The following is a 16,915-nucleotide window of genomic DNA, read 5'->3' on the forward strand; positions in this document are numbered from 1 at the left end:
TTTAATTTTGAGTGTGAATATTTAATGATTGCATGCAATCTATCCTATATTATAATAGACAACCTAACATTACATTTGGAGCAATAGCAAAGAAACTAATACAGCTACACAAAAAAGTTGGAATGTTTAGTATAAACAAAGGGCTATAGAAGGTTTGATTTTGTAATTTGGTAAAATAAAAAGTTAAAATTATATAAGGTTGCTAAAATGTTACAAATATAATCTTTATGCTAATATTAGTATTTAGTGATCATGACTAGTAGAATTTCTAAAATTTGGATTTTTATAAGTGTTTATTTACATCTATCATTTGCTTTTCTGGCATTATTTTTAGGAATAACTTAGGCACAGTTTTACTAATAAACTTCCTATCTCATTAGTTTAACAAAACTTCAAAATTAATGTCATACTGAAAGACTGGTGGAGTCAAGAGTTAGATAAAATATTTTCTAGGAGACAAGATGGAAAACCTTCAGGTTTATAAAATAAATATTAAAGATTGAGAAGACAGTTTTACATATGTTTACATTTTTAATTTGCCACTTATTCAAGGTATTAACTAGCAATTTGGGTATGTTCTATTTTGATGAACTTTAATGGTAAACTTCACCTGCTTAAGATAATATTAAGTCCTCGTCCTGTTGTTTAATATGCTCAGTTTGCATAATGAAATTAACTTAAAACTCACCCTGACAGAAATGGGTATCAGTGGTCTTGAAACCAGAGCTTTTCTACAATTCCAGAGCTGTGAAAATGATGAAGAAAGAGCGGAATCCTCCGCAGAAACAAGCTAAAGCTGAAAGAGAAAAACTTTTACTGGCTCCTCACAAAACCAGGCCTGATCTTAAAATTTTAGGTATTTCTTCCTACTAAGCTATCATAGCCATTCTGAAATACTGCCATACATATATAAAAGACTTGTAAAAATTTCTATGTATGTGTAAATATTCACAGGAAGATAAAAGCTCCAATGGCCGTTTTAACCTACTGTCTCTGTATATCTGCATGAGTTCCTTTGCTCAGAGGATAAAGGGGAAATTTACTAGCTGCTACTAAGAAGATATAAAAAATGAAGAACTACTTATATTTTCAAGAAGGTAAAAGGAGAAAAAGTGATTGAAAAGGAACAAAAGATAGCTGTGATTTTGTACTTCAAGTAAACCTTACCTAGAATGATAAAAACCTTATATTAGGATTTCCATCATTATGACAGTAAAGGGCTAAAAGTCATCTGGGTACTAACTACAAGGGGAAGATACGGTAAGGAAACTATCTTTACGGAAAGTAAGGCGAATGATGTCATTATGGAAGAGCATAACTGTTTTTAAAGTTCCCTTTACTTTCACCCAAGGTAACTCCAAAGTGGGCATGAACAGCCCCATTTGGTGGTCTCCTAAGTATGTGTAAATAAACAAAACAGACGGAGGTACAGTCCTGTGAGTCACTATTGTACAAACGGAGAAAGTGAAGAATAAATGGGTTACATGGATAATCAAATATTACAATAGTAACACTATATCTAAGCCTGAAAAAAGGCTGGTAAAGTAGGCCACAAATGAACAGTATTCAATTCTAATATCCCTTAAAGCATTAGATTCAAAAGCATATTGATAATCTTAAACCATATCTTAGTCTTAAAATGGGAGATTTATGGAAGGAACTCATTTCAAATTACTTTACCATTACCAAGGAACAAGCACTTATAACTAGAGCTATATTCATATTTCTAACATACCAGAATATGGTAGCTACCCACCCCTTCTTCCTGCAACAAAGCTGAGAAATAGATGACTCAGCCTAAGCCCTTGTTATTATATGTAAATGGTATGCTCAACAGCACACAGAAAAAGAATGCTAAAGCACCATTTAAAATAAGTCTTTCCTTGGTTAACACATCTACTTGAACTGAATCGAGTAGGAAAAAAACTTATTTTCTATTTTCTCCTGTTAGTCATTCACTGAAAGTGTAAAATACATTATGAGTTGATTCCACAGCCATGGAATTGAGAAAAGCCAGTAAGGACAGTGAAAGAATAACTGAGTACTTTCAAATATTACCCATCAGCAAATGAGCTAAGGTTAGCCTGCAGAATTACTGCACTGATACTGGCTGATTTCAGTATCAGAACCTACAGAAAGCTAATTATATGATGGTATCTTTTTCCCTAAGATTTGTATGTAACCTTAAAAGCTTTCTGACCAAATTAACTTATCTGATTTCAAAATCTCAGAGTACAACTTTAAAATCACCACATTCATTTCATTTTGACTCAAAGTTTCTTTAGAACATTAACCTTGAGATCTACACTGTGGGAAATCTAACAGCCAAAAGCATATTTTAAGGACCTCCTGATTGCACGTTCAACCAAATATTTATATAGATTTTTGCTTTAGTGACCAGAATTACATCAAATTCTCAATGTTCAACCTTTCACTGGTCCAAGGTGAAAATTTGTGTTGCTTTTACTGATCAATGTGGAAAAATTTTATGCAATGAGTTTACCAAAGTGTATAAGAATAACTTTACCCAAAAGTTAAATCAAAAGTTTTCTTCTATAAGAAATAAGAATGTTCTCTGTTGATCAATTTTACTAAAACAAATAAATTTCATTCTTTAAATAATCTAACATAGTTATCCACAGTAATTCTTTTCACTTTAGAAATGAAAACTTGGAGAACAAGTAAATATAAAAGTTGGCAACAAACAGAGGACTCAAAAACTGGATCAATTAAGTGCAATTCGTCATTCTTTTCTAAATACAAATCCATGGATCTTCACAGATTATCTAATTTTCAGAAAACAAAATCCAATGTCTAATATTTTGGGTTTGTTTGCCCACTCCAGGAAACTTACATATCTGTATTATGTATCTTTCATATTTTTGCTTTGTCAAAAATTTATTTTCAAAATAACTGAGTCCATGAATGGATCAAGGTGACATGATCTTGGCAGAAATGATTAGTTAGTATGAACATATCAGTAGCCCCTTAAACCATCCATCACCTTGCGCTTGTGTTGGGCATAGCTCGAGCTATATTGGCCAGCAGCTCTGCGCGTTTCTTCTTCGTGCTCTTGAATTTGCTTTTGTAAGAGAATGAGCTCACCAAGCAGACCCTGCCATGAGTTTACAGCAAGAAGAAGAGGAAAATTGGGGAGGAGAACAATGTTAAACCAAAAGGCACAAGAAAGGAACAGATGTAAATTAGGGAGGAATGGATAATTTACAACAAAAATGAAAACTTATTTATGTTCCTTTATAGCCACTACATAATTGGACTCTGTACCACATTTCCTTTTTTTCCCTCCGGAAAATTAGATGTCTCTGAAATTGTAAAACAGCATAGTTTAAAAAGTGAAAAGGAAAATGCAATGTGACTGTTTGCTGAATGCAACAAGCCAGATATATAATATTCATATACAGTAACACCTACACTAACTGGAATGCTCAAGGAAGGTGGCACTGTAGTTAACTAAATTTCCTTGTAACAGGAAAATAAAAATATTTCAGCCCTTATTTTTTAATTGTCAATATGCTTCTGACTTGATACATATGGGGAAAACAACAAAATTGATTTTAACACTGTTGATCTCACAAGCCTAAATTTTAATTCTCAACCATAATTCTCAAAAGACTGAATAGAAGCTACATAATATAGCTTATTTACTTATTAAATTATTATTCTTAAATATTTTTCCTTGATATGGTATCTTCAATTACAGATTACAGCCCCTCAAAATTCTATTAACTTGAGTTTTTGCACATTGAATTAGTCAAGGTTTTACATTAATTCATATTTTACATGTCTATGCAAACAAAATTATTTGACTAAAACTTAGAGTTCTTTTTTTGCAAATTAAAAATACTTGAGGTAGTGTTTTAACTTAATATAACATCAAATTAGTAGTTTAAATTTTCACCTTCTTTGGGCTGTTTTGACATTAAATGCAAATAGCCTTGAAGAATATAACCAAGAGTATATTAATTACTAAAAGGTACTATAAAAGTACATAATTAAAATATGGACATAATACAGTTACTATGAAAATTAAAAAAGAAAAAAACACAGTTTGTACCTATGCATAAAATAATCACTTCTATGTTTAAAGTTCATTCCATTTACTAATCATGAACTATTAATCTGGTACAATTTTTTATCATAATTCACATGGCGTGATACTAAAACACATGTCATTTTTGTACAGTATTTTCAACTGCTGACCTATTAGATAACCAACCTTGGGAAATGTAGGAGAAAAGGCAATTAACAATTGACACTATGATAAGCTTAGTATTTTCTCAATTAGAAACCTTAAAAAACCCTGAAAGTTCCAACGAATGAGGTTACTGGCAAGTGTTCTAGAGAACAATGGGCTCAATATTTATGAAGTGATAAAAATAAAAAGAGGAAAACTGACATTCATTGAAATAATCTAAATTAGGAGTTTCAAATACCTTCAGAGCTTTTTTAAATAACTGCCCAAAATATTTTATTTTGGATAGTTAGAAAGTTTCTTAAAATAAATACTGGTAAACATTATATTCAAGTTTTAATTACTAGGCTCACCCATAGGTTTAATACTTTCATATAACTCAGAGACTTAAATAAATACAGAAGTTTTCCAGAAAAGAAATAAATACACAGAAAAGCTAGTATTAATAGTAAAGCAATTAAATTAAGGGAAAATATCAACATATAATTTGGGAGATTTTTATTTTGTTTGATTTCTTAGTTTTAATACATTAGGCTATGCCAACAATACACTGGTTAACTTAGTATAAATCAAAGGATGAAACTAGTTGACATTTCTTCATGACAAGAGGACATCAAAGTGGCAAGTAACATAACTGAAATTTCAACATTTCCAAATTCAACAGTTCAAAATGTATTGATAAAAATCTGCAGTTATTGTTAAAGACATATCTTTTAAACAAATACTTTTATGGTTTATGAGAAATCTATTAAAGAAAGACGATGTCCACTCAAGCCCTCATCATTGCCACAATTTTTTATGTCACCTTTCTTGTTTTTTGTATCATTGCTTTACAAACAAGCAAAAAGTAGTCATCCAACTTATTTTTATTCAATTGGTCATTTAACATAAACACTTTCTCTAATAATTTATTCCTCAAAACAATTCCCTTACACAGTAGTATACCTGTGCTTTAATTAACATAACACCAGTATTCTAGTTTATAAAATACCAAAGCAGTGAGAAAATATCCCACATTTTTTAACTGTGCTGGTCTCATCACTTGCATGGTTCTTTACTTACAGCTTAAATACTTCACCCTAATCTACTTCTTATATCTATGTACAAATCACATGATAAATACTCTAATAACTGTTAAAATAACAGGAAAACACCCTCTTTCTAGTGACACCTCACTTTCTTTCCAAGTCTGTTACTGAAGCACTGTTATGTGAAGGTAGTTGAAATTAACTGTTAACCTCCTGAAAAAAGTAGGAAGAAAGCATGAATTAGACACAGAAAAAGCTATTTATACTATTCTACATGACTAAAAGGAGGTTACCCTTATCCAATTTTAGGCATTAACTTCCACCCTAAATACTGAGTGATGGGCTCTATAGCTGCTAGGCTAAGGCCATGTGGATAAGGAAGGTGAAGAAATGTGTGTGCCTGTTGTGCCGAACATACTCCTTAAATGGACAAAATACTTTTTTCCAATAAATATTTTCCCCGGCTCAGACATTCTTCTCCCAAGAAATAGCACATATTTTTTAAGTGATACACATTATACAAAATATAATAATTATAAATAACAATCATCATTGTCAAGTACTACAAATTATATACTTCCTAAACATCTGGTTATTATCAATTTGATACTACAGCTCCCTTCATCTCATATTTCAGGTACAGTGTTCTCAATTATTAAAAAAATTATGATGTCAGATCAAGAAAACCAGTGACAACTCCAAAAACCAAAATATCAACTGAAAATGCTGTGAAAACCTAGAAGTTGATGATTTTGGTAGGATAAATTTTAAATAATCTTGAAATTATAAGTTATTCATATGTGAATACATTTAAAATCCTGTATTTTTAACATTTTATATATATAATATTATATTTTTAACAGTATTTAAAAAAATTATAGCAAAGCAGGGCCCATATCTTACTTGTTTTTATACCTAGCACCCAGAATAAGGCTGACCCATGAGATATGTTATAGCTTGGCACACGTTTGTTGTGAATCAACTACAACCTACTTTTACCTAATAATGCACACAAAGTTTCTAGCATAAAATCCAAACTGGGTTTCCTAAAAATGCTTATTCTGTAAATAAGCTATATCTCAACCCTCAATCCATTTTTGCATTTTTTACAATCCCCAGAATAAACTCCACAGAAATTAAGGGGAAGATATTAATGAAAACCTATTAACATACTATTAAGTCATGGAACAATTCAAAGTGTAAGATAATAATGATCACTGCCATTGTCATCATCATCCCAATAGCCAGTATTTGCTTAGTTTAATTATGTGCCAGATCTTATGCTTAAGGGCTTTACATAATTCTCACATTAACCCTATCAGATAGGGTTCCCCCTTTTATAGAGGAGGAAACCAGAAACTCAGAGAAGCTAAGGAACTTGCTCAAGGTCACACTGCTCAGAAAGCAGGAAGGGCAGGATCAGAATGCAAGCAGTGTGACTCCAAAGTCTACAACAGATTAGCCATTCTGGTGACACTATGGTCTCCTTGTATCCAAAGTGCCTTTAACCCATCAGGTTCAACATACATTTAAAAGATGTAAATGGTGATATTATAATACACTGGAAGGCATATTTACATTACTCTTTGGAGAAGGAGTTGGCAAACTACTATAGGCTGGCTGAGTGGCTCACAGAGACTGTAAGGCCTGCAAACCTAAAATATTTACAACCAAGTCCTTTAAGGAAAAGTTTGCCAACCCCAGCTTTATTACTTTTATAAGTAATTTGGGTCCAGTACACAACTTTCTGAAGTGATGACTCCTTCCCCCTTCCATTTAAAAAATATTCCTAGGCAATAAAACAACTTTTCAAAATTTGAATAATTCTGCTATTTGATTGGTGAAAAGAACTACTTTCCTCTTTTTTTTTCTTCCCAGTAATACTTAACTCTGTTCAAGATATTTATAGCCAACTAAAAAATGTTTATTATTGGATATCAAAGGAAAATATGTTTTTCCACTTAGATTAACTAGCTCTGCTCCAAATCAGAAATACCATATCCTATTTTACTATTTGGACAATTTCTACAAATAAGAATTTTAAGAGATGAACAAATCAGGCTATTACCAATAGTTATTATCAATATTACAATTTCTACCAAATACACTGTTTTATATTAATATCTAAAACCAGTACAGTATAAATAGTATATACCTATTTAATGTTTTGTAGGCACAGAGTACAGTGTGTTTATTAAGAAATAAAATACCTGAAACTAATGTAATACTGTGTGTCAACTACCCTTCAATAAAAAATACTTATCTAAAAAAAAAAAAAAAAAAAGAAATAAAATAAGGTTTCCTGTTTTGCCTTTTCTCTTTTCCTCAGAGGTTTTCCCTGCTTTTCTTCTCCTGATCCCTGTTTCCTATCTACTATATTACAGTACACAGGTGGTTGGGCTTCCTGGCTAAGAATATAAACAAATACACTTGCTGATTGTTAGCTGCTCAGGAAACCTAAGTTTCCTGAATTTTGAGCTGGTTGTGAGAATTCAATTTTGCCAGTTACTACATTATTTGCTGCATGAGGAATCCCAGAAATGTAAATCCTGTAAATTCTACTTAAGCAATACTGCTTCATTACAATTCAGAATACCAAGTACATGTACCATCCTCATATTCTTATTCTCTTTAGTAGTTGCCAAATGTTGACAACCAAAAGAAATTCACAGGTAATCAGAGCAAAAAGGCGTATTACATAAAAATCTTTGGACCCACTCTCATTGGCATTAATCAAATTTATTTACCTTATTAAATCAGCCTTTCTTTTACTGAGTTAAATCAATCAATCAATTTTACTAAGAGCTCAGCACTATCCTAGGTGTTCTGAGGACAGGGATTTTGTGACAGAAATAGCCCATTAAAGAGTAAGAAAGCAAGACAAAGTAGTGTTTCATCTGACAAGTGTTTTAGATGTTGAGAGAGTATAATTAATGGAACTAAAATAGTTACAGGATTCATGAAGGAGACAACTGAGCTCAGCTTTGATGATGAGTAGGAATTAAGCACAGGAAAAGGAAGAGAGAGATTTCAGCTGGGAGATCCAACGTAAGTAAAGCCACACAAATAAGAATTGGAGTAACAAGTAGAAGAAAAGCATTAATGTATTACTGTCTAATAATTATATTTAAAACAGTAATACTACTTTTTATGATTTGGACTTTTAAAAGGTCTTTCAAATATTTTCTGTAAGTTATAAATGTGCTTATAACCTTCAGAATGACCATATTTCTTAATTCTGTGAGATGTTTATAACCAATCAGAAACATGATAGAACGGAAGCACAGATAATAAATATCTCATTTAGCAAATTAATCTTCACTAGAACACAACAATCTTATTGAATCTAAAAAAGGAGCCATATTAAGTGGTCCTATCACCTGTATATACTATAATTGATATATAGAAATCTGCTAATTTACAAATCAGATGAGCCTTTTAATTTACTGAAATAGGCTATGGAAGCAAGCTAAGTGTCCATCAGTAGATGAATGGATAAGAAGATTTGGTACATATACAGACACAATGGAATACTATTCAGCCGTAAGAAAGAAACAAATCCTACCATTTGTAACAACATGGATGGAGCTGGAGGATATTATGCTCAGTGAAATAAGCCAGGTGGAGAAAGACAAGTGCCAAATGATTTTCCTTGTTTGTGGAGAATAACAATGAAGCAAAACTGAAGGAACAAAATAGCAGACTCAGAGACTCCAAGAAGGGACTAGTGGTTACCAAAGGCGAGGGGTGTGGGAGGGCAGTTTGGGAGGAAGGAGATGGGGATTGAGGGTTATTATAGTGTCAGGGGTCACAGGGAAGACAGTGTAGCACAGAGAAGGCAAACAGTGAATCTGTGGCATCTTACTACACTGATGGACAGTGACTGCATTGGCATATGGGCGGGGACTTGATAATATGGGTAAATGTAGTAGCCACATTGTTTTTTCATGTGAAACCTTCATAAGAGTGTATTATCAATAATACCTTAATAAAAAATTTTTAAAAATATATCACAGAATGTTTTTTATAAATACCTATTTATTTAGATATTACTTTTTTTTTTTTAACTTTCAAGGAATCAGTTTTCTTAACCAATTCCAAAAAATGGAAAAAGTAAAGACTAAGAAAATGTCAGGTTAACATGAATATAAACAAAGCAATGCTTATTTTACAACAGCAATTTTCCTAAAACTTTCATAGGATTTCAACGGATATACTGAAACTGACATACCCTAAACAGTGCCATAATTTTGTTGTCTATCAATGTAATGGAATCAATTTATCCCCTAATGACCTTTCCTAGTCCGTTAATATTTCCCCTAAGTGTTTGCCATGAAACGTTAGTCCCTAAAACACATTCCATGGATAAGGGGCTCTACTGATAAATAAATCTGGGAAACTCTATATATTCTGGACTTCTCTTGGAGATTCACAATGTACAGGAGAATATTAAGGTCTCACAAATCCTAGGGAAAAGAAAAGCACCCTGCTTGTTTTATTTATACCAGCTTTTCCCATACATATTTAGCAATAAAACTCTTTGTTGGGGAAAGACCTTAAAACTAATTATTTCACACAATATATTTGATGGAAATGGGCTTCCCCAATTACATTTTGAGAACCATTGTATAGTACCTTGAATTTTGCACCAAGATTAGTAACAATACCTCTACTTAGATGCTTTTATATTTGCTCCTCAGATGTTAGCATTTTCAAATCTTCCAAGTAGATGAAAACTTCTACAGTTCTTTCAAGACTACCTATATGAAGAATTTTCCTGTATACTTACCTTTCTATAATGCTTTTCACTTTCAGATCCATGATCTGTTGCTCTAAATGCCGTTTCTCCAGGTGAACCTTAAAGATAAATACGGAGTCCTTTAAATTCTCCAGTGATGTCAATAGCTTAAACTAAAGTCAAGATCATGTCTAGTCAATTAAAAGGGAAGTGGATTTTTAGAGCAAAAATTACTTCCTGGAAAACTCTTCTTATTTTAAGGAATATACTGGTAACCTATGCAGATAATTCTTAAATATATCATAGAACATATTTAACCTATTTTTTAAAATATCACTGAATATGACGATAAAAAGACAATGTTTGATTACATGAGAGTACTTACAGTTCAGCCATATATCACTGCCATTACAGACCACGTATAGTCAAAAAAATAAGTTTAAAATGTCAACTATGACAGGACAGATGAGACAAACTAAAATTACTTTTCATTTCGATTATCAGAATCAGATCAATTTGAAGAAAATATTTTGGTTAAGCAAACTTTCTTAATAGCTTTAATCTTGTAATATAGAGACACTTTTAGGATTTTTAGTTTTCCTACAAAATAATTATTTTATTATTTCTACCTGAAGGGTAATGAATTTGCCCAATATAGTTCTGGAGTTTTAGAATTCAGCATAAGCAGCATTATAAATCTGGGCTACAATTTTATTGGCAAGTAGTTTATTAGAAGCATTTAAAAGGCACATTAAGGTCAGCAAAAATGTCTGTTTACACACCTAACAAGAGAAGTAGGTCAGAAGCTCCTATGACTTCACTAACCAATTTGTGACCTGTGAAAAATCAGCAGAAAGGGAAATAGAAATGTAAAATTTAACAGAAATGAGCAAACAAAGATGTCTGAGACCTCAGATTTATCTCATGATATGGCAGTAATTGGGCAAATATGCCAGGATTAACCTTAGTAAATTCTACTTATTATGGCCCATCATAATTAAATGTTTTAAAATAGCCAAATTGGCTTTAACCAAGTATGAAAAGCAAACACATAGGAAGTCTCATCTACTTGTCAAGAACAAGTGAAAATTTTTTCTGACAAAAGCTAAAAACATGTTTAAGTTCCTGCACATTTTCATTTTATTGGGCTAAACAAAAACTAAAACCACCAAGCAACAAAACTTTGTTGTTTTTTTGAAAAATTTTTCATTTGTAATAAATCTTTTCATTTAGAAGATGGAAATAAACAAATGAATACATCTAAGTATTTTTTCTCTCTGGTTCCTGACATTTTAAATGAGATCAAACACAGGTCTTTCCTTACCTGTGGTGAAAAAGTCCTTCAATAAGCTGAGGCTTTCAACAATCTTATCCAAATCAGGTGCTAATTTTGCAAGGTCCTCTGAATTAGGAAGAGCTTTTCTAATTTTCTCTGGAAAGGACAAAAATTAAAAATTCTCAAAATAAGAATTTGACTATTAAAGTATTCATAAAATTTAATCAAATTTAAATATTTTCCATTTTTCTCCTTGTTATAACTGCTACAGATACCTGAAATAACGTTATTCTGATATTCTACAAGTCATGAAATTTAAAAAAAAGACTTACCAAACATGGTTTAGACACTACTTTTGATTTATAAACTAATAGTCCTGAGACAGAAGAAACAATGTTAACACTGGATTGGAATCACAAGTCCTTTTTGGGAGGAAGTCAGCAAAGAGGCAAAGAAACAAAAAAAAACAAGAGAAAAATATTTCTTGTGGACCTGGCCTGAACTAAAAAAAAAATGATGAAATCCCAGTTCTAGTTTAAGAACAGAATTCCCTTATTTTTCTCTCTCCTTTCATACTCCCTTTGAAGATTCATACTTATTACCATTTACAAATAACCATCTAAGGACCTCAGCCAAGCTTTTATTTTATTTTTGCTAGCTTTATTTACAAAATACTCAAAGCATTTATTTTTGACAAACACTCAGCAATTTTGTCAAATTTTGGTACATTACAGGGTCTTTTGAACTGGAAGATTTTTTTCTAATTTTCTCTGGGGGAGACCAAAACAAATAATCTAAAAGTAAGAATATGTGTCAGATATTATAAGTGCTATAAAAGCATTAAATTTGACTAATCTTTATAACAACCATGGAGAAAAGCTATCAGCAACTCCATTTTGCAAATGAGGAACTGGGACATACAGGTTAAGTAACCAGACTTGTGAACACAGCAAAAAAGGTGGTGGATGGAGTCAAGGTTTAAGCCTAGGCAGTACAGCTTCAGAAACCAGGCTCTCACCCACTACACTGTGGTACTGGCAAATGTATTAAGTGAAAAAGCTCTCCTCATGGATATTATAAAAATATTTTGAAGGAGTGCTTTTTCTGCAAATATCTTGGTCAATGCAGTACAGTTTTATCTTTCAGAATTTCTATGAATAAGTTTAAATAGAGATTAATTCCACTCCCACAAACACCTAAACTAAGAAATAAGACAAAGTCTAAAAAGAGAGACTGAGGGAAGTAATTTCACTGCCCTGCAAATTTTTTTTTAAAAGAATACCATGACTTACTGGCAATTAGAGCTCTCACACATACTTTTTTTCTCAACTACCTATTATTAGAAAGAGGGGATAGTGGCTGACTTTGGGGAGAAATTACTCTGGACACTAGCAGGCATTTAAGGAACCTGGTTACAAAAGTAGAGGTCATCAAGCATCCAATCAAAAGACCTAGTTAGGGGGTCACAGTGGATCTGTTCTGGGGAGCACTCTACAACAGTGACAATGATGTTTAGGAAGGCTACTTGGTAGTATGGAAAGTGCTGACAAATACATTAGGTAACAAAAGGACAAGACACTGAAATACATGTTCACTATGACTACATCATTTTTAAAAAGGAAACTGAAGTATTGACCATGTATACATACACAATGAAAAGAAAATGCTCTATAAGGGTAGTGGCAGTTGTGTTAAAGTGATGGACTAAGGATAATTCCTTACCAATTTTTTTCTATGATATTTTATTACTTTTATTACTAAAATAGAACTGCTACACATTAAACTCATGGTTAAGAAACTATCTCAATACAACTATTTCTCTTTTCTAAAGATATGACAAAGAAAAGAGTTAATGTGGATGATACAAACCTAAATCGATATATTCATCAATCTCCCACACAATGTCAGGCACAATCCATTTATAGTCACTAAGGTCAGGTATCATATCTTTCCACTGATCGAAAGTCTAATAAAAAATAAGAAAGTATGCCAATCAAATGCTCTGAATGCCATACAAAATATAAATTAAAATTAATTCATTTAATTAAAGCATGCTAATCTACTAAGAGCAATATAGTATGTTCAAAACTTCCAGAAACAAAGTGGCCTCAGCTCTTCTAAAAACAAATTAGCAAGCAAGCAGATAAAACACATAAATGTTCCTTTACTAAGTGTGGAAAATGTAAAAATTCAAAATATATTCCTATTACAAATAGGTTGCATGATATGGCTTTAAATAACACTGTTAAACAGAAGGAAGACCAGGAGTCAGTAAGCTTGCCTCACTTGGGTCCCACAGCCACAAAGAATTGGTTGTGTTAGCATGCCACATACCTTCCTGCCTCTACAACTAAATGGCAAGCTGAAAATCAAACTTAGGTGTACACACTTCCAGCCCAGTGCACCTTCCACTAGGCCATTTCCATCTTCTACAATTATAACTAAGATTTAGAGAGAATTTTCCTTCTAGCACCACTAAAACAATTTAGCACGTGGTAGAGAGATACACAATAAATGCTTAAATATCCAACTATATTCCATTGCACTAAAGAAAAGCTTTATGCTATAAAACCTTAAAACAATCACACTGGAATAAAAAGAAAAGCAGTTGGAAAGATACACTCACCTTTTTGGCTGTATAGCCACCGCCAACAGCAGACCCTAATATGAGATACCGAAGTTTTAAGAGTCTTGCAGCTAATCTCGCTGGCCAAAAATTCCTGCGGGGCTGGTAGCCGTATTTAATTGGAGAAAGTTTCAATTTACGTAATGGAAGGTTAGTTAGAGAAGAGAATTGTTGAAGTGATGTCTTGAATTGGGGTCTCTGAAGCTTTAAGGTAGGATGATGTGAATGATATACACTTCGTGAAACCAGATGCAGTTTTTGTAATGGTAAGCTTCCTTTTATTCCAGAACTATGTTTCACTAAGGATTGGCAGACCTCACTGAAAGAAAAATGGGTGTGGGAAAAAGATCAGGGTAACAATGCAAAGGAAATGACAGAGAAAGAGCAGTACGCTCAAGGAAAAGCACACGTGCACACATGCCCAACCACACTTTGTCATCCAACAGCTCACGTTCACTGAACAGTTACTGTGTGCCAGACACTGCTGCAGCCTGTGCTACCTCACTTACTCCTGCTGCTAAAATGATCGAAGTGTAGTACTATCCCCATGTTACCTAATGAGAAGAAGGGAGCACACAGACACAGGTAGCTTGCCTAAGTAACACTGATATAAGGAGTAAAGGTGGGATTCAGGAAATGGGACTCCAGAGCCTATCCTCTAATTTACTATACGTGTGCTATGGTCCTGATCCAAGGAATTGAACCTGAAAAGAAAAAACGTGGAGGCTTCTTTTATTAACTTATTTTATTCACTGACAGTAAAGTTGAAAACAATAAATGCAAACTTCTGCTTTCAAGCATAAAAACTCCAGCAGCTTGGAAAAGCTATTCTTTGCCTTCTCATCTATGTCTCACGATCCTGAGAGAGCCCAGGAATGGAAAATAAGGAAAAATAATTAACACCTCAGGCACCTGCTTTCCCAGAAAATGAAAATAGCAAAAACAAATAAAAAGCCAACCAACCAGCTAAACAAACAAAAGAAAAGAGCATCTAACTGTACATGTTACTGCCTGAACTCTTCCCTCTTCCCCTTACTGGCAAAGAATGAAAGTTTATCACAAGCAACCATATGCCTGATTATTTTATTCAACACACATTCATCATGCTTACTTCTAAATAGTTTGAAAATATTAATTCATTTAATCACATAGGACTAGAACATCTTAACTAAAAGGACTCAAGGAACACAGATACAGTGATGTGAAGAAGAATAGTGAGGGAAAAGGCTAAGGGCCAGGTATTAGTGTTAGATGTTTTCACAAATGCTGCCCTAAACTTTCAGAAAAACCTGGTAAGGTAAGTATCCATATTTTACCAATTTGCCTTTTAAAAAACTGTGTTTTGCCTAAGGTACCATGACTAGGAAATGGTGGAAGAGAGACTGAAACTCAGGTCAGTCTGACAGTAAAGCCCATATTCTTTCCACAAGATACACTAGTGGGTAAAGCCTGGGAAGCAGTGGATGCAAAAGACAGGTGTGACTCCAAACAGGAGGCTAGGGTGGCTTTTTGGAACACCTGCCACTTGCTCTGGAACCCTCAGGGAAGACACTGGACCTTCCTCTGATTCAAGACTCTATAGGAATCTTCTAACTCAGGAAATGTGAGGGAAACAGGATTTAATAATAGGAAAAAATAAATGTTACAGTTTAGGCACACTAGTGATTTATAATTCTACATGTGAAGGTTATTTGCAATTACAAAAATATTTACCTTCTTTTTAGAAGTTGCTAGGCATTCTGTACATCTTTTAAAAGCTCTGACTCCAAGATAAATCATAATTTCTCCCATGTTATAAAGTAAGCTCCTGTTTTCTTTAATTATCCAAGAAATAAAAGTCTCCTGACCTCAACTCAGGACATATAAAAAGCAAAATCTTTCATTTAGCTTCAAAATGGGCTCCACCCAGTAATTATACACATATGAAAATTATTAAAACAATTGCCTCCATGTCAAAGGAGCAGTAGAGACAGTAAGTGATAAGTTCACAGAAAAACAAGTGATCCCTAGGCATTGAGGTAGTCAGTGAAAATTTCCCAGACAAAATAAACTTAAAAGTTAGGTAGGAAGTGAAGAGTCAAAAATGGAGAAAGTAATTCAGCTAGAGGGATGGAAGTGAAATAATGAAATGCAAAGAGACCCAGAGAACTGACAAAGAAGGTTCACTGTGGGAGGTGAAATTGGAGAGGTGGCCTAAGAAAGAAACTATAGAGCCACCGATCATCAGGCTGAGTTACCTTGTAGGCAACAGGGAGACACTGAAAGTTTCTGAGTAGATTAACTAAACAGTAATGAAAGAATGTATTAAAGGCAATGTTCTATGAACTGAATGTTTGTGTCCCCCAGCTGCAAAATTCGTATGTGGAAGTCTAATCCCCAGTGTAACAGTACAGAGAGGTGAGGCCTTTGGGAGGTGAACTGGCTTCTATGTGGTCATACAGGTGGAGCCCCTGTGATGAGCTTGGCACCCTTATAAAGAGTTGAAGAGCACAGACTTCTCTCTTCGGCATGAGAAAACACAGGAAGATACTAGTGCCAGATGAATTTTGGTTCCAGTGACAGCTTCACTTTCATTAGCTGTGCAATCAAAGGCAAATTATGAACTCACCAAAGACTCAGTTTTTAATGTTAAAAGGGATAATAGCTATATTCTTGGACCATAATCCCTTTTCATCATAATCTTCGACCCTAGTGAAACAACCAAGTTACTGACACTTTCATCTTTTTATCTATTAATCTCTGTTTTACCTACTTATCCACTTAACCTACCTTCAATTCCCTGGTTCATACTTTCAATACTCTTTTGCAAATACTCTAGACTCCTTTGCCCTCTAACTTTGTTTCATTTGTGTGGCAAAATACAAATGTTGGGCGAACCTTATTATCACTTTTCTTTCTGCCTGTATCAAGGGAATGAAGCACTACTGAAGAAAATCTCATCCAACTGGACAGACATCTAGCCTAGGCCCTCATGACTGCCTGACTATCTTACTTCATTTCTTTGTCAATTCATTCTTCCACTCTGCTAGGACTG

At 33.4% G+C, this 16,915-nt stretch overlaps 1 protein-coding gene across 7 annotated transcripts in view; it reads right to left on the reverse strand.

Moving 5' to 3' along the window:
• OPA1 (OPA1 mitochondrial dynamin like GTPase) overlaps window positions 1-16,915 on the reverse strand; it is a 97,721-nt gene that overhangs the window by 75,046 nt on the left and 5,760 nt on the right. For 3 of the 7 annotated variants that reach the window (XM_037024165.2, XM_037024161.2, XM_037024160.2), the window contains exons 2-7: window positions 13,882-14,200; window positions 13,125-13,221; window positions 11,304-11,411; window positions 10,762-10,815; window positions 10,031-10,098; window positions 3,005-3,115 (exon numbers count right to left, since the gene is read on the reverse strand). In XM_037024165.2, coding sequence (XP_036880060.1) covers window positions 3,005-3,115; window positions 10,031-10,098; window positions 10,762-10,815; window positions 11,304-11,411; window positions 13,125-13,221; window positions 13,882-14,200 — 757 coding nt within the window. The remainder of the gene's footprint in view (window positions 1-3,004; window positions 3,116-10,030; window positions 10,099-10,761; window positions 10,816-11,303; window positions 11,412-13,124; window positions 13,222-13,881; window positions 14,201-16,915) is intronic. The other 4 variants (XM_037024167.2, XM_037024163.2, XM_037024164.2 and 1 more) reach the window with 4 other exon arrangements.

Source organism: Manis javanica, chromosome 3, assembly GCF_040802235.1.
Source record: "Manis javanica isolate MJ-LG chromosome 3, MJ_LKY, whole genome shotgun sequence".
Classification (NCBI taxonomy): Eukaryota; Metazoa; Chordata; class Mammalia; order Pholidota; family Manidae; genus Manis; species Manis javanica.